General features: G+C 46.3%; 1 protein-coding gene across 1 annotated transcript in view; it reads left to right on the top strand.

The window, feature by feature from the left end:
- Positions 1-18,617, top strand: part of INPP5D (inositol polyphosphate-5-phosphatase D) — a 137,464-nt gene that overhangs the window by 8,333 nt on the left and 110,514 nt on the right. The window contains exon 2 of the mRNA XM_040231786.1: positions 12,819-12,882. Coding sequence (XP_040087720.1) covers positions 12,819-12,882 — 64 coding nt within the window. The remainder of the gene's footprint in view (positions 1-12,818; positions 12,883-18,617) is intronic.

Consider the following 18,617-nt stretch of genomic DNA (forward strand, 5'->3'; position numbering starts at 1 on the left):
TTAAAAAATACAGTATTAAGTAAAACATACAGAGTTCAAGGTGTTAAGGAGGAAAATAATTACGCAATCACTGAGATGAGAGACTAACACAAATATTGTTAATTTGTTGCTGTATTTTCTCATTTATATTCTCTCTTTCTATGTATTTATATAGATAGATACGTATGTCTATACATAGGTAGATACATACATACCTCTATAAGTTTCATAAGCTCCATATTATATTAATATATGCCTGATACCATGTAATTTTAGTCTGCATTTTCTAGCAACATTAGCATTTTCTCATTTAGTTAACATTTCTTCCTAAATATCATATTTAATAGATGCACAAATTCTATTACACGATGCACCATAATTTATGGAATACTCTTCTATTGTCAGACATTCAACTGACAGTGTTTCATTATTTTAAATATGACGGTGATGAAGGTCTTTGTGCAAATATGTGACATTTCTGATGATAGATTTCCAGGGGAGGAATTACTGGATCAAAGGATAATGTTTTTAAGGCTCTTGATGGAAAATGACAAACTGCTTTCCAGAAATCTTGTTATAATTTATGTTCTGGTAAGCAGTGCCAAAGAGCACCCACCTCATTCCAGCCTCCATTTACTGAATATTTTCACTTTAAAAATATATTAAGTACAAGGTGAAAGGTAGCTAATTTCCGTTCATTTTGATTTGCATTGCTTGATTGCAGTCGTGGTAAACTTGTTTGGATTATTGACTTTCATCATTTCTCTCTTGTGGATGGTCTGCTTCATTCTCTCTTTGCCTTTTTTCGTTTGAAACTGTAGTTTTTCTGTTATCACCTCTTTGCATGAATTCCTTATATCACATTTGTTGCAAATATTTTTGCTGTGGTTGCCTTTAAACTATGACTTTTCCCCTCACATTCAGAAATTGTAAATTTTTGTAAAGTCTTATCAATCTTGCTCCTTTGTGACTTTTTTCCCTTTACTTTCCAATGTAGAGTCCTTCTGCACCCAGGAATTTTGTTTCTTTTGCTTCCTGTTGGGGGGCGGGGGCCGGGGGGGCAGGGCCTTTAGAGCTAATAGGCTCAGGCTAAGAGGTCACTGTGCCTTTCTAAACTCCGGTAGATTGTCTAATGCTATGGGGCCTCGGTTTCCTCATCTGAAAACCAGGGATAAGAATACCCATGTAGTGTTGTTGGATGGACTGAAAAGTGTGTATCACATGCTTAGCACAGTATTTGGCAAAAGCAGATGGAGAAAATGTCGGTTTTTCTGTTTTGCTGTTACTGTTTTACCTGAACACTTTAATCTCTCTGGAATTAATGGATGGTGTAAGATAAAGATTTACGGGTATTGTTCTCAAGTAACCATCTTTCTTGAAACCTCTCACTGAATGGCTTACTCCTGGCTCTTCGTGGCCTCTCTTACCATGTGTTAAGTCTCCCATGTCTCTTTCTTTCCTGTTTAGCCCAGTCCGTGTCTGTCTGCTTTTCTCACACCAAGTTCACACTGAATGCCTTACCACCGTTTTGTAAACTATTTTACTTTAGGATTTGCATATCTATTCTTTTAAAGTATTCTTCCAGATAAGCCAGATAATAATTTTGACAAGTTGGAAAAAATACTAGTGAGGCTTTAAAAAAATTTATTTTTGGCTGCTCAGAGGGCTTTTGTTGCTGCATGCGGGCTTTCTCTAGTTGCAGCGAGTGGGGGTACTTTCTAGTTGCGGTGTGCGGACTTCTCACTGCCTTCGCTTGTTGAGGAGCGTGGGTTCTAGGGCATGTGAGCTCAGTAGTTGTGGCTTAGTTGCCCCACGACATGTGGAATCTTCCCAACCCAGGGATCGAACTCATGTGCCCTGCATTGGCAGACGGATTCTTAACCATTTCCCTGGTCCACCACGGAAGTCCACTACTGGCACTTTGATTGTAATTGCATGAAATCCATAATACAACTTGTACAAATGGACATTTTAGTATTTTTCAGTCTTAATAATAAATACAGCTATTGCTATTATTTTTAACTTTGGTAATTTTCTTCACAGGTCCTACATATTTGTTCAGTTCAGTCGCTCAATCATGTCCGACTCTTTGTGACCCTATGAATCACAGCATGCCAGGCCTCCCTGTCCATCACCAACTCCCGGAGTTTACTCAAACTCATGTCCATTGAGTCAGTGATGCCATTCAGCCATCTCATCCTCTGTCATCCCCTTCTCCTCCTGCCTCCAATCCCTCCCAGCATCAGGGTCTTTTCAAATGAGTCAACTCTTCACATGAGGTGGCCAAAGTACTGGAGTTTCAGCTTCAGCATCAGTCCTTCCAATGAACATCCAGGACTGATCTCCCTTAGAATGGACTGGTTGGATCTCCTTGCAGTCCACGGGACTCTCAAGAGTCTTCTCCAACACCACAGTTCAAATGCATCAATTCTTCGGTGCTCAGCTTTCTTCACAGTCCAACTCTCACATCCATACATGACCACTGGAAAAACCATAGCCTTGACTAGATGGACCTTTGTTGGCAAAGTAATGTCTCTGCTTTTGAATATGCTATCTAGGTTGGTCATAACTTTTCTTCCAAGGAGCAAGCGTCTTTTAATTTCATGGCTGCAGTCACCATCTGCAGTGATTTTGGAGCCCCAAAAAATAAAGTCTGACACTGTTTCCCCATCTATTTCCCATGAAGTGATGGGACCAGATGCCATGATCTTCGTTTTCTGAATGTTGAGCTTTAAGCCAACTTTTTCACTCTCCGCTTTCACTTTCATCAAGAGGCTTTTTAGCTCCTCTTCACTTTCTGCCATAAGGGTGGTGTCATCTGCATATCTGAGGTTATTGATCTTTCTCCCAGCAATCTTGATTCCAGCTTGTGCTTCTTCCAGCCCAGTGTTTCTCATGATGTACTCTGCATATAAGTTAAATAAGCAGGGTGACAATATACAGCCTTGACGGACTCCTTTTCCTATTTGGAACCAGTCTGTTGTTCCATGTCCAGTTCTAACTGTTGCTTCCTGACCTGCATATAGGTTTCTCAAGAGGCAGTTCAGATGGTCTGGTATTCTCATCTCTTTCAGAATTTTCCACAGTTTATTGTGATCCACACAGTCAAAGGCTTTGGCATAGTCAATGAAGCAGAAATAGATGTTTTTCTGCAACTCTTTTGCTTTTTCCATGATCCAGCGGATGTTGGCAATTTGATCTCTGGTTCCTCTGCCTTTTCTAAAACCAGCTTGAACATCAGGAAGTTCACAGTTCATGTATTGCTGAAGCCTGGCTTGGAGAATTCTGAGCATTACTTTACTAGAAGGTGAGATGAGTGCAATTGTGTGGTAGTTTGAGCATGCTTTGGCATTGCCTTTCTTTGGAATTGGAATGAAACTGACCTTTTCCAATCCTGTGGCCACTGCTGAGTTTTCCAAATTTGCTGGCATATTGAGTGCAGCACTTTCACAACATCATCTTTCAGGATTTGAAATAGCTCAACAGGGATTCCATCACCTCCCCTAGTTTTGTTCGTAGTGATGCTTTCTAAGGCCCACTTGACTTCACATTCCAGGATGTTTGGCTCTAGGTGAGTGATCACACCATCATGATTATCTTGGTCGTGAAGATCTTTTTTGTACAGTTCTTCTGTGTATTCTTTCCACCTCTTCTTAATATCTTCTGCTTCTGTTAGGTCCATACCATTTCTGTCCTTTATTGAGCCCATCTTTGCATGAAATGTTCCCTTGGTATCTCTAATTTTCTTGAAGAGATCTCTAGTCTTTCCCATTCTATTGTTTTCCTCTATTTCTTTGCATTGATCACTGAGGAAGGCTTTCTTACCTCTCCTTGCTATTCTTTGGAACTCTGCATTCAGATGCTTATATCTTTCCTTTTCTCCTTTGCTTTTCGCTTCTCTTCTTGTCACAGCTCTTTGTAAGGCCCCCTCAGACAGCCATTTTGCATTTCTTTTTCTTGGGGATGGTCTTGATCCCTGTCTCCTGTACAGTGTCATGAGTCTCCATCCATAGTTCAGCAGGCACTCTGTCTATTAGATCTAGTCCCTTAAATCTATTTCTCATTTCTACTGTATACTCAGAAGGGATTTGATTTAAGTCAAAGAATTGATGCTTTGGAACTGTGGTGTTGGAGAAGACTCTCGAGAGTCCCTTGGACTGCAAGGAGATCCAATCAGTCCATTCTAAAGGAGATCAGTCCTGGGTGTTGTTTGGAAGGACTGATGCTAAAGCTGAAACTCCAATACTTTGGCCACCTCATGTGAAGAGTTGACTCATTGGAAAAGACTCTGATGCTGGGAGGGATTGGGGGCAGGAGGAGAAGGGGACAACAGAGGATGAGATAGCTGGATGGCGACTGACTCGATGGACAAGAGTTTGGGTGAACTCCAGGAGTTGGTGATGGACAGGGTGGCCTGGCGTGCTGCATTTCATGGGGTTGCAGAGTTGGACAAGACTGAGCGACTGAACTGACTGACTGACTGAATGGTCTAGTGGTTTTCCCTACTTTCTTCAATTTAAGTCTGAATTTGGCAATAAGGAGTTCATGGTCTGAGCCACAGTCAGCTCCCGGTCTTGTTTTTGCTGACTGTATAGAGCTTCTCCATCTTTGGCTGCAAAGAATATAATCAGTCTGATTTCAGTGTTGACCATCTGGTGATGTCCATGTGTAGAGTCTTCTCTTGTGTTGTTGGAAGAGGGTGTTTGCTATGACCAATGCATTCTCTTGGCAAAACTCTATTAGCCTTTGCCCTGCTTCATTCTGTATTCCAAGGCCAAATTTGCCTGTTACTCCAGGTGTTTCTTCACTTCCTACTTTTGCATTCCAGTCCCCTATAATGAAAAGGATATCTTTTTGGGGTGTTAGTTCTAAAAGGTCTTGTAGGTCTTCATAGAACCGTTCAACTTCAGCTTCTTCAGCATTACTAGTTGGGGCATAGGCTTGGATTACCATGATATTGAATGGTTTGCCTTGGAAACGAACAGAGATCATTCTGTTGTTTTTGAGATTGCATCCAAGTACTGCATTTCGGACTCTTTTGTTAACCATGATGGCTACTCCGTTTCTCCTAAGGGATTCCTGCACACAGTAGTAGATATAATGGTCATCTGAGTTAAATTCACCCATTCCAGTCCATTTTAGTTCGCTGATTCCTAGAATGTTGACGTTCACTCTTGCCATCTCCTGTTTGACCACTTCCAATTTGCCTGATTCATGGACCTAACATTCCAGGTTCCTATGCAGTATTGCTCTTTATAGCATGGGACCTTGCTTCTATCACCAGTCCCATCCACAACTGGGTATTGTTTTTGCTTTGGCTCCATTCCTTCATTCTTTCTGGAGTTATTTCTACACTGATCTCCAGTAGCATATTGGGCACCTAGTGACCTGGGGAGTTCCTGTTTCAGTATCCTATCATTTTGCCTTTTCATACTCTTCATGGGGTTCTCAAGGCAAGAATACTGAAGTGGTTTTCCATTCTCTTCTCTAGTGGACCACATTGTGTCAGACCTCTCCACCATGACCCATCTGTCTTGGGTGGCCCCATACAGCATGGCTTAGTTTCATTGAGTTAGACAAAGCTGTGGTCCATGTGATCAGATTGGCTAGGTTTCTGTGATTATGGTTTGTGTGTCTGCCCTCTGATGCCCTCTTGCAACACCTACCATCTTACTTGGGTTTCTCTTACCTTGGATGTGGGGTATCTCTTGACAGCTGCTCCAAAAAGAAGCTCTTTTCCTAGTTTTATGAAGAGTTTTGAAGAACGGAGTATTAACTTTTATCAAATGCCTTTTTAATATCTATTGAGACGATTATGCTGTGTCTTGTATTTCATTAACTGGTAAAGAGTTTGATTTTATAGATTTCCTAATAGGAACTTTTTTTTTTTTTTTGCATGATTAGAATCAACTGTTCTTGATTATGATGACTTTATTATACTCAGAATTTCATTTAGAATTTTTGCATCTTTGTTCATAAGTGAAATTGATTTTATATGAATTTGATCCCGGAAACATTTATGAAGCATCATCATTACCTGATTTTTTTCAAATACAAAAAAAAAAATTGGCAAAGCCCATTTATAGAGATAATTCAATTTCTTATTTTTTGGTATTGAATCTTTCTTAATTTCTGTTTCTTTTCATGCTACTTAAAAAATGTACCTTATTGAAGTATAGTTGATTTAAACATTGTGTTAATTTCTGTGGTATAGCAAAGTGATTCAGTTACACATATATGCATATTCTTTTTCATATTCTTTTCCATTACAGTTTATCACAGGATATTGACTATGGTTCCCTATTCTATACAATTGGACCTTGTTGTTTTTGTGTTACTTCTGATAAGTTATATATGTTTTTTAGTAAAAAAATAATTTGTTGAGATTTTCAAATTTTCTGGCATACAATTATGCATCGTTTTCTGTTATTTTAAGGCTCCCATTTTATTGCTGTTGCTATCCTCTGTTACTCACTACTGGTTTTGCTTACGAGTTGTGCTGGCCAGGATCCCAACAGGAAATAGGTGGCATAATCAAAGGGGTGCCAGGCATAGGGATGGTGGATTAGCCTGGGCGGGCAACCCTGGGAAGACATTCCCACTGCTGGTCCTGAGGATCGGGGCCTCCCGTGGAGGAATTCAGCCACTGCTGGTCTGCTGCAGGTCGGGGGTGCAGTCAGGGGGACTGATGCCCCTATCTCACCGTCCTCTCACCCTGCCTTCGCCTCCCATTCACTTAACGTTGGTGACGTTGCCCACGACAGCCAGCCTGCTGGACGCAGGCGGATGAAGGAGAGAGAGGGTCTACTGGGGGAGAGAGGGGAGGGTGCAAGGACAATGTCCAGGTCATCTGCGTTGTTTTCTGTCTGTCAGACGGCTGGCCCGGGACCTCCCTGGCAGTGCAGAGGTTAAGACTTCTCCTCCCAAAGCAGGGGCGTGCAGGTTCAATCCCTGTTCGGGTAGCTAAGATCCCACATATCTTGAGGCCGAAATACCAAAGCATAAAACAGAAACAACATCGTCACAAGTTCAATAAAAACTTAAACAATGGTTCACATAAAAAAATACTTTTAAAAAAGAGGGTCGTCCATTGAATTTTCTGAATTTCAAGTCATATGTGCTTAGATTTACTCACCTGTTCTGCTTTTTCTTTTTATATTAGAAAACTTAAAAAAAAATTAAAAAAAAAGAAAGCTAGCTGTGAGTTCAGGAACCCCTACTGTATTTATGTTGGAGGACAGAGCTGTGTCCTCTGTATTTCTCATCTTCCCTCTCCTGTACTGACTTTCTCAGATTTATCTTCTTCCTTGTTAAAGTTCTCCAGGACACAAAGCTGCTGTTCGCTGCCTCCCTCATAGTGTTTAATGCTGGCTGTAGAACTCTAGGTTTTTCACTTCTGACCAGTTTTTTCTTTGATCTCCTGTTCCTCAGTTTTCACAATGCATTTCTCCAGTTTCAGAGAAGCAATTATCTCTTAAATCTTACTGAGCTCACAAGTCAGACTTCTCCAGAGTGTATTTTCTTTTTCTTTTTTTTCTTTTTGCAATGCTTCTATGTCACATGGAGACATCATCTTTGAGTTCTTAGAAAAATGGTACCCCCTTCTTTTCAGTGGCGCTGTTTTTAATAGATCTGGTGATTTTTCTTTTCCAGCAAAGAACTGTCAGGAAAAAGCTGGATCCAATTATTTTTTTTAGACACTGGGTTGGGTTTCTGCCCAACTCTTCTTCCCAAAGATAAAGCATCAGCAGGGATGGGAGAAGGAGCCCCCTAATCTGAGGTCCACCTGACTGGGTTGAGTAATGCAGGGGTGGTGTGGTGCATGGATAGACTGGCTTCCTCCTGGGGGTCTCAGGCAAGGCCCCTCCCCAGGATGCTGGAGCAGGGCGCGCTGCAGGCCCGCAACTACACTCACCCCACCTCTCACCTGGCCACCTGGGCTGCCTCCTCCTGCTTCCTCTCTTCTGAACCGATGGCCTCTTTTCCTCACTGTCTTTGACTGGGATTCTTTGAGGTTTGGGTGGTGGACAGTGAGCACCCTTGGTTCGTAGGGTCTACATACATTTTCTCTAATTTCTACATTGGACTCAAGTGGCTTTTTTGAATGTTTCCAATCCTTGTTCTCCCATCCTCTCTCGTCCAGATGTCCGCAACACTCAAGCAAGGAAAAAAAAAAAACACACACACATACAATTAGAAATTAAAACTGAAGGATAATGAGTTACAAAGGAGTTTTTAAACAACTTGAGAACATGCTAAGCTGATCGGCTGAGTGAGACAGACACTAATGAGGTTCTTGAATTTCAGAATTTGATTTCTCTCTCTCTCACCGTAGGAAAAGATGCTTCTGGGCATGTTCTCAGTGGTTATTTGGCTAGGAATAGTCACACAGAAATAGTAACATTAATCTGAAAGAATAAATAAAATGCCACGAAGTAGTTTCTTCCTATTTCCATTTGCTTATCCTCTTACATTTGAGTTAAACTTCCAAACCCGTGATCTGAAAGTGCTTTCCAGGGGGAAGCATCTCCTGCTGAGAACAGTGTAGGCCCCTGTAGTCACCCAATGGCCGTTGGGAGTCGCATGGAAAATTCGCTGTGGGTGCCACTGCCTCCGAGAATAGAGTGATCCCACATGCGGGAGGTTGGGCCAGCCCAGCGTCATCCCAGCCTGGGTCTCCAATGGGAATATTCCTAACACACCTGCTCTGAAATGTGGCCCAGACCCTGGAAAGAGTAGCAACTGAAGACCAGGGTTAGTGCCCTAAATTGTAACTACATCAATCCCGGTCCCCCTCATGTGCAAAGTGAGCGCTCTACCATTTGAGCTAACTCTCCCTTCCCCCAAATTGTTACTAAATCATTATCAAGAGGTGAGAAAGGGCTAAATAGGATCCATGGTCCCCAGTGAGCACATTGTCTGGGTTATGCTCCAGGGCAGTGGTTGTCAAAGGTGATTTGCTTGTGGAATTTTCACTGTAAACACTCTATATGTAAGAATCTGGGGGTGTAAATGTGTTTGTGTGGGCTTTCCGGTGGCTCAGCAGTAAAGAATCCGCCGCAATGCAAGAGCTATAGGAGACTCGGGTTCAATCCCTGGGTCAGGCAGATCCTCCGGAGGAGGGCATGGCAACCCACTCCAGTATTCTTGCCTGGAGAATCCCGTGGACGGAGGAGCCTGACAGGATCAGTCCATAGAGTCGCAAAGAGTTGGACACGACTGAAGCAACTTAGCATACACGCACGCATGTGTGTGTGTACCCACCTGATGAAAAGAGCTGACTCATTGGAAAAGACCTTGGTGCTGGAAAAGATTGAAGGCCAAAGGAGAAAGGGGCAGCAGAGGACAAGATGGTTAGAATAGCATTAATGGACATAAATTTGAGCAAACTCCGAGACATAGTGAAGGACAGGGAAGCGTGGAGTGCTACAGTCCATAGGGTCGTAAAGAGTCAGAGACAACTTAGCCGCTGAACAACAACATATGTTTATTAATACGTTATGTATCTGTCTATGCGTGTGCACATGTATGTATATGTACATGTCAAGTGTATGGGACCAGGGTGAAGTGCAGCTGCTGGTCAGTGTGGGAGGCTGAGGAGTGGCCCCCTCCACCTCTCTGCAGAGCCTCCAGTGGCAGCCAGTTTGAACCCACCACTCTCCAGGGGGTGTGCGTGGCAGGGGGGTGGTGGTGATGCTCACGCTTTTCCTTGAAGACCACTGATTCGGCCCCAGGGATGACGTGTGCTCCCCCTCACCCCCATGCATAGGAGATGCTGAGTGTTAACGATCTAAGGAGAAAGCATCTTCTGCTGTACTAGCTTTTGATTCTGATCCATCTGAGTAACACATAGCCATATCAGTGTTTCTCGAGCACCTTTGAAAAAGCCACAGAGGCTTGTCTGCCACGCTCGATTCATGGAGGGGCCTTCCTGTTCGGCGTGCTGTATGTGTGCCCCTCCTGGTGACTCTGTGTTCTTTCTTTCTGTTTACAAGCTGATGTTTGGGCGCCTGTTCCACCTCTTCCGTAAGTTAGCTGCCCTCAGCCAAATAAGAGATGATTCTCCGCCCTGGCCTTATTTGCATATCTACAGGAGGAAGTGTCATGAGAACACGCTGTGAAAGATAAGAGCAGAACAGGCTTCCAACTGTCTGGGGCGTGTGCCTGGCTGGCTCTACAAATGGGGCTGAGGCTGCAGTGGGTGGGCATGGAGGGGAGTGAGGTGGGGGTCTGGGATGGTTCCCCGTTTCCCCGGGGACATCTCTGGGAGGTGAGGTGATGCTGAATTAGAGCTTCATCCTGGCCATCTCTGAAATAAGCCAATTGTGGTGTCAGTTCAGGCTTTGGAGGCAGGATGGGAATGGGAAAGATGGGAATTAAAGGGGTCAGAGGAAGAGAGGAAATTTTCCTATGCGAAATGAAGAGACACATGGAGGTGAAATCACCCAAAACATTCTCCAAAACTTTCTTTTAACATTCATTGTTTCAAAAGGCATTAAAAATTGTAAGATGGACCACATAAAATTATAAAACCTCTATACAGCTAAGAAGAAAAACATCAATATACAGTGTTAAAAATAAATAACTAGAAAATATATTATAGCATATATCAAAATCTTATGAATAAATAAGCAAAAGATGAATTTAAAAAAAAAGTGAGCCAAAGACATGAAAAGGAATTCACAGAAAAAGAAATACAAATATGTGAAACTTATGAGAATACATTCAACCTTGCTCATAAAGAAAGGCAAATTAAAGCCAGCCATCATCTCTCAAATTTGCAAAAGATTAAAATGTCTGATAACAGCCAGTTGGCAGGGTATGGGGAAATATACACTTTCATATCCAGTTAGTAAGAGACAGGTTGGTAGGAGACACAATGTGACGACTTCATTGGAAGGCAATATTAGTCTCTATCAAAATATACAGTGCCTGCAACCTTTAGCCCAGCTGTCCTCCTTCTAGAGACGTGTCCACCACCGCTTGCAAATGGCAACACTTGTGGTGTTGGTGTGTTTTGAGCACTAGTCTAAATGCTCAATTTACACAAAAAGTTGATGCTGTGTTATTATTCTCCCCTTTTTACTGAGGGGTAAACTAAAGGATTTTACTGAGGATTCACCAAGGTACACAAGAGGTCAGAACAGAGATGTTCACTGCAGCACTATTTATAGTAGTGAAAAGCCCCAAATAGCTACCTATCCAGGCTCCCTTAGTGGCTTAGACAGCGAAGAATCTGCCTGCAACGTGGGAGCCCCAGGTCTGATCCCTGGGAAGGGGAAAATCCCCTAGAGAAGGGAGTGACTCCCCACTCCAATATTCTTGCCATGGACAAGGATAATTCTGTGGACAGAGGAGCCTGGTGGGCTATAGTCCATAGGGTCACAAGAATTGGACACAAGTGAGTGACTCACACCACACACACACACACACACACACACACACAAAACTACCTGTTCATCATCATGGTCTAGTCAAATAAATGATGAACTGGTCATGTGTTGGAACATGACTTGGACAGATTGCTAATATATATATATATATATATTTGGTGAAAAGCAGAAAATTCTAGAACAACATATGTAATATAATGTTATTTGCATTTAAAAGATATGCATCAATTTATGTGTATGTTTAAACATTCTGGAATGATTTACAAAAGGAGTAGGAACTCCAAAGAATTCACAGGACTGGGAAAGGATACATTTTTTTTTTTCATTTTGTACCTTTCTGAGTGGTCTTAAATTTTGTTAACTAGTGAATAACTTCAAAATTTAGTTAAACAGTAACACATAAGTATTGAGTCCTGGGCACCTAGGAGAGGTTAAATGAATGACCGCTTTGTACTGAAGCATCACTTTGATCATTGAAACAACATGAGCCTCTGTGAGCCGGAGTGTGGAGCTGCCTGGGGGTCTAGAGGGGTGGGCAAGTTTTCAGGGTCCGTGAGAATCCCATGTGGGGGAAGTGGGGATGGGAGATTATGGGTGAGAGGATAGAACAGTCATTTCAACTGAGAGTGTAAGACCCAAGTGGTGTCCCCCAAATTCCTTATGCCTGTGGCCTCAGCAGCCAAGCCAGGGGAACTCCCTGGCTGCCCACTGCCACCAGGCTGTCTGCAGGCTGGCTGCCTCTGCTGGACCACCCATCCATGGGCCCCTCCCCCACATACTCAGACCTGACAGCCCCTCTTCCTCTCAAGGCTTTTAGGAAAGGAAAAAGTGGCTCTCCTTCCTTCCCACGTCGGAGTCCTCTGGACCAGAGGAAGGCTGAGCCTCTAGAAAGAGAATCCAGGATTCCTTGCCCTTCTGTGTTAGAAGCTACCCTGAGGCTCACCCTAAGGCTTCTGGGAAAATCCAGCTTTCTGAAGGAATCGTGGCCAGCCTTCGGGAGAACGAGCCCGTGGGGCAAAGTCTCCCGGGGAAGCAGCCACAGAGGGTGGGGGACTTCCACCCAAAGCTGCGTGACCCTCACCCTGGCCAGCGCGGGCCCTCTGTGGCTGTGCCCACCTCCCACTTGGCATGTTCCCACTGTGCTCAACTCCGCTAGGGTCTCGTTCCTTCTTCAAACACCTACTCTGGCTCCATTTTGTTTGGCCAACAGGACAGCCCAGAGGTTGAGGAAGCCCTTCCAAGTGGAGGACCCCCTTTAGATCAACCCGCACAGCTGTCAAGCACCAAAGTAAACCTTGCCCCAGGGACTCCAGCACCTTCCCTTGAGGCTCCTTGAATGCTGGGGGTGGTGAGGTGGGAGGGGGCAAGTGGTGCCTCTGTCCCAGGCCCCTCGACGACCAGAAAAAGGAACGTATAGGTTCTAACTCAGCACTTGGTCTGTTTCAGGTACCGGAATTGTGTTTACACTTACAGGATTCTGCCCAACGAAGATGATAAATTCACTGTTCAGGTGAGTCTTTCAGAAACCTTGAAACGTGACCTTGACTGCAACCTATATTGGCAGCAAAAGAGGAAGGAGGGGAGAAACCGGGTGTCCCAGGCAGCCTAGACGTGGGGCTTGTCTGAGCCTGTCTTTCTCCTAGAGGACCCTGGCTGGGGTTGCTCAGCAGGCAGACTGTGACCCTGCAAACGGACCTGCTCCAGGGCGTGATGGAGCAGGTGCCACAGACACTGTCTGTGTTCATGGGTGTGAAGGGGAAATAACGGGAAGAAGCATGCTCAGATGAGAAGGACAAGTGACAGTGGTTGTTGATTCTTTTCTTCAGTGCGTTCAAATGCGTGAGAGTAAGTGGGCCGTGAAGGAGAGAAGAGAGGGAGCTTGCAGGACAACAGACTGTAGGTTTTGAGAGGCTAGAAGATCACCCTAAGGATGAGCAGGAAATAATACCTTTGAATTCACAGAGACCTGTTTTGTCAAAGGCATCATGACATCTGATTTCCCCATGGAAAGTCCGAACACGTAAAACCCTGATTATAAAGGTTAAAGAGGGAGTTCCCTGGCGCTCCAGTGGTTGGGACTCGGCCCTTTCATTGCTGCGGACCTGGGTTCCATACTTGGACAAGGAACTAAAGATCCTGAAAGCACAAGCTGTGCAACTTGGCCAAAAAAAAGAGAGAGAGAAGGAAGAAAAAGGTTATAGAAGGACACACCAGGTGTGCCGAGTCAGGAAAACCACCCTCCATACGGTTTGTGTGACAAGACCCATGGGTGTGGTGTCATCACAATACACGACAACAGAGATGCAGAGGCCGGGGAGCTCTTTTTATCTGGCTGCCCCGAGACAGCAGGGGGGCGGGCCGAATAAAGGAGGCCATGCTCTCGCTGGTGGGGGCAGAGGAGTGACACTCAGCTCTCTGGCCCCTGGGGAGGGGCACCACCAGGCGGGGTGGTGCCGAGCAGAGCGGCCAGGATAGGCGAGGGTCGGGACACCACATCATGGAGGAGCCATGACGGGACCAGGGGTTTAGTTGAAAAGAAAGTAGAAGTGGAAGGGGTGAGGTGGCGTGCAATCGTTGATTCCGGAGATAAATGGAATGATGCCCTTTGTGCAGAACTAGGATGCAACAGGCTTCCCTGGCGGCTCAGACGGTAAAGAATCTGCCTGCAATGAAAGAAATCTGGGTTCAATCCCTGGGTCGGGAGGATCCCCCGGAGAAGGGCAGGGTAACCCACTCCAGTATTCTTGTCTGGAGAATCCCCATGGACAGAGGAGCCTGGCAGGCTTCAGTCCATGGGATTGCACAGAATCGGACATGGCTGAAGCAACTCAGCACGCACTCAGGAGGCAGTGGGACAGACAAAACTGGGCAATAGGCAGGTCCCTGGGGTACATGGGGCTGCAAAGAGTCGGACACAACTGAGTGCGCTCTCGTGCACACACACACAGGTCAGGCTGAGCATAGCTTCTGGCTTCTTGGTCCTTTCCCATACATGCATCTGCAGTGGTATCTAAAGAACACCCGTTTGAATGTTTTTGGATCGTCTGGGATGCTCCCATGTCTCAGCCTTGTCACCAGGAACACACGTTGGTACCCTAAGACTAGACGGTCTTTTCAAGACTTGGCAGCCACCCATCACTGGGATGGTGGTCTTGTTGTGGGCTCCTCACCTGTCAGGGACAAGACTGCCCAAGGGGAGGCCTGCCTGGGGGGCCGGTGGGGCTCAATGGCCTTGAATTTTCCCCAAGTCTAGGACTGTGTGAACTTTCCCACAGAGGTTGGTGTCCTTGATTGGTGGTTTGCTGAAAGGAGTTTAAACTCTCGAGTTAAAAGTTAGTCGGGGCTTTTGATCTTTTTTCCCCTTGTGGTTTCTTTTATTCCTTCAAAGGGAAGAAGACTTTAAGTATGACTAGGTTGTAAACTGGAAAAGGCCCGACTGTGGCTTCTTGTACAGAGTTTACACTCACGGCTTGTAACCATCTTAAGTTGCACCCAGGTCTGGACCCTCTCGCTGTCACTCCTTGCTGCTGTGACATCGCATTTTCCAGGGAATGGCTGCCAGTCCTGCAGCAGCTTCCGAACCTGGGGCCTCACTAGACTTTGGGGGTTGAAAAGAACAGAGGCTCAGTTTGACTAATGTGTGCAAGGAGTGTGGGCAGCCCTGGGGGAGATGTACAGCGCAAGGAGGGAGAAGGCTGGGGCCTGGACCAGAAGGGCTTGGGGCCCTGCGGTCCAGGGGCTACCTGCCACGACTCAGCCCCTTTTGGGGGGTCTGCCCTGGTCCCACCAACAGGCTCACTACTGAGTTGCCAGTCCCGAGAGGGAAACTGTGGCTTGGCCATCAACGGCTTTCTCTGCAAGGGGCCCCTTTCTTAGCCCGTCTTGGTGAGTCTGCCCTGCTCCCACCAACAGTCTCATTCCTGAGTTGCCAGTCCCAAGAGGGAACCTGGTCGGCTCAGCCATCAAGGGCTTTCTCTGCAATCCTCTGTCTTGGAGCAGGGGCCCACCCATGGCTCGGACAACAGGTAAAGTTGTGGGGTGAGGCATCGTTACCTGAGGCCTACACTCAGCCAGGCAGATCTCATAGAAAAACCGGGCCCTGCTGGACGCATCTTTCCCCAACCCGGGCACTGGGCCTGGGACCTCCTTTTGGCCAAGACCAGTAACCAGGGTACGGGGAGCTGGGGGTGCCGAGGCAGCCTGGGCTATTTGCACTCCTGCAAAGACACAACAGTGCACAAGACGGTCGAGCAGCTGTGCACGAGGAGGTGGTTAAACCACGCGCACGGTCAGGCCAAGTCCCGGGGTTGTCGCAGCTTCAGTACTTACTGATCGGGGCTCATTTTAACTCCAGTTCCTCTTTTCATGTTGAGGCAAAAACCTCATATTCTTTTCTGAGCTTAGCCACAGTTTCTAAATAACTCATTCCTTACACCTGAGTCTGTTGGGTGCCCCCAGAATAGAAGGCTCCCCAAATAAGATCTGGCCTGAAACATTGCCAAGTGAAGCAGCAAAGACTTTCATCTTATTCTAATCGCCTTAGCTCTTCTCATCCGGGGCCTCCCGCTTTTTGTCAAAACCAAAGGAGACACTCTGTCTCTGTTGCTTGCCAATCTCGTGAAGTCAGTCAAGTGACGGTCCCCAGATAGCTCAGGTGGAGGAGCGAGCCTGACCCTTGGGGACTCTATTCTTACTCCACCGTCCCCAGACTTACGAAACATCAGAGATGGGTGGGAAGCATGTAAGCCGTAACTTTATTCAACCCCTGTGCTTTAAAGCATGGAGGTCGCTGAGCCCCACAGAAGTGGGCCATCACGCCCAGGCTCCAGACCTGCCTGACTAAGCCTTCTATTTTTCGACCCCAGAAAGTGTGTCCAAACCCAGCTGGGCGTTGAACGCCTTAGAGAAGGACGGATTCTGTCCCAGGAAGGAGGACAGGGAGGCAGGGAGATGGAACCTCTCAGAGGGAGAGGCTACTTTTCCTTCCATGGTTGTAGATAATAAACGATCAGAGATGACATTTGGCCTTTGCAGTAAATCAGCTGAGGCACCTGGAAGGCAAGCCAACCACCCAGTTCCCAGCTGGGTCAAGTCAAGCTTGTGCCAGCTGTGTGGTCTCGGGCGTGAGTGTGACTCTGCTGTAAAGTGGGGCTCCAAATCAGGCCTCCCAGACTGCAGGTAAAATATGCAGCCAGGGGGAGTGGTCAGTGGCAGGGCTAGGCAGGAGGTGGGGAGAAGGGGGAGCCACCGGCATGGCTTTATTTATTTTTCTCTTTATTTATTTATTTATTTTTTTGGTTATTGATTCTATTGTTTTTTTGGTTTTTTTTTGGTGGATTCATGTCAATGTATGGCAAAACCAATACAATATCCTAAAGTGAAAAAAAAAAAAAAAAAACGCCGGCATGCTTTTAAAGTCTTGATTTGATTTGAGAGAAACAGACCTCGAACAAGACGAGGACACCTATGAATCACCCTAAGTCAGTTCTACCTCGAGCTCAGATGAGGGAGGAGGGAAGAAGGGCAGGAAATGGTATGGAGAGAGAAGGAGAAAGGAAGAGAGAGGAAAGAAGGAACAGTGAAAGAGGAAAGAGGGAGACAGGGAAAGAAAAAGAGAAGAGGGAGGAAGGGACATCCCTGGTAGTGCAGTGGTTAGGACTCTGCTTCCAATGGAGGGGTCGTGGGTTCGATCCCTGGCTAGGGACAAGGGTCCCAGATGCTTGCCCAAAAAGAAAAAGAAAACAAAAAATAAATAAGAGGGAGGAAGAAAAAGTGAAAGAAGAAAGAGGGAGGGGTAGAGATGAGTGGTGGGGGGCAGTTCTGATAGAAAAAAAAAAGAGGGAACCAGGGAGGCACAGAGGCAGCGTAGAGGGGGAGGGGAAGGGAGACTGGAAGTTCTAGAAGGTTCTAGGCAGTGCTCAGGGGTGGTGGGAAGGAGGCTAGTTTGTGCCGATCAGGTACCCTCAGCTCAGCTCCTTGGGCTGAGGGTTTCTACGGTGTCCCCAGCAGCCCGGCGATTTAAGCCGTCATTCAACAGCTGCCCTTGAGCCTGGGAACCTTCCAGACTGGAGGTGGAGCTGCTGGTGCTGGGGGTGGGCAGGACTCTGAGGGCCGGCCCCTCAGTCCCATTTCCCACACCGAGAGTGGGTTTCTCATAAGGCCCCGACTCCCGCCCTGACATGGAAAGGGAAGTGGCCCTCAGAGGAGGAGTGCTGACTCCAGAGTGAGCTCTGGGGTTCCCGAGGCCTTTTGTAATGACCCTCCTCCCAGGGACGTCAAGGCAGGGCGAGCAGTCTTGATGGGTCAGCTGGAATGGGGAGGCCCCAAGGCTGGCACGTAAACAACCCGCTGCCACAGTCCAAGTGCATGGGGCCCTCCAGCTCCATCCTGCGACCCTCCCACCCCTGCTGCTCCTCTGACATCCTTCCACCCAGAAGAATAAAGGAGAAAATAAAAGCCTCTGCTGGTCCACCGTCAAGGTGACGTTTGCTGCAAACTTCCTGTCTTTTCTTGTGGTTGAGATTCTGCCCTGGCTGGTGAGTGTCGAAGTCAAGACAGGAACACAGACTCAGGTTTTAAGGCAACTTTGGGTGAAGAGGGAATTTGAAACCATCTGCCTCATAGTCTCCAGGTATTCTTTCCCCATTTAGAAGAAAACCCCAGTGGCTTGAGCCGTTCAGGCGACAGACTCATGACTCAGTTCCTGGTCCCTGACAGTGGCCGTCACGTTGCTCTGGTCAGTGCGGCTGTTGCAGAGAGAGAAAAAAACAAAACAACTTTCTAAAAGCCATTCCGTCACAACTGTCCGGGAGGGTTGACGGTTGAGCCATTGTTGTTTAGCTCAGGAAGAGGGTGGCAGCTGTTATTGTTCTGAGTGGTCACCAAGTGAAGTAAAAGATTCCGTCTGAGCCGCTGGGCGAAGGATGTGGCTCAAACACAGACTTCCTGACATTGCACAAGAGGAGCAGAAGATGCATGGGCAGAAGAAGCCACGCACGTGGGGCTGCCTCGCGGGGCTCGGCGGCCGTGCGGTCCACAGCAGGGCCCACGGTGTGGTCCACAGCAACCAAGCAGTCCCTTTAGGCTGTGACAGCCACATTCTAGAAGCCTGCATTTTAATGCAATTTTATTTTATTTCATTTTAGCGTAATCTGCTATAGAACAAGGACAGGTCTGTTTCCCAAGCTTCTGGGTATCTCGAAACATTTTCCAGTTGCCATCAGATTCAAAAGGAAATCTGATGAA

This window comes from Oryx dammah, unplaced genomic scaffold (genome assembly GCF_014754425.2).
Source record: "Oryx dammah isolate SB20612 unplaced genomic scaffold, SCBI_Odam_1.1 HiC_scaffold_28, whole genome shotgun sequence".
Lineage (NCBI taxonomy): Eukaryota > Metazoa > Chordata > Mammalia > Artiodactyla > Bovidae > Oryx > Oryx dammah.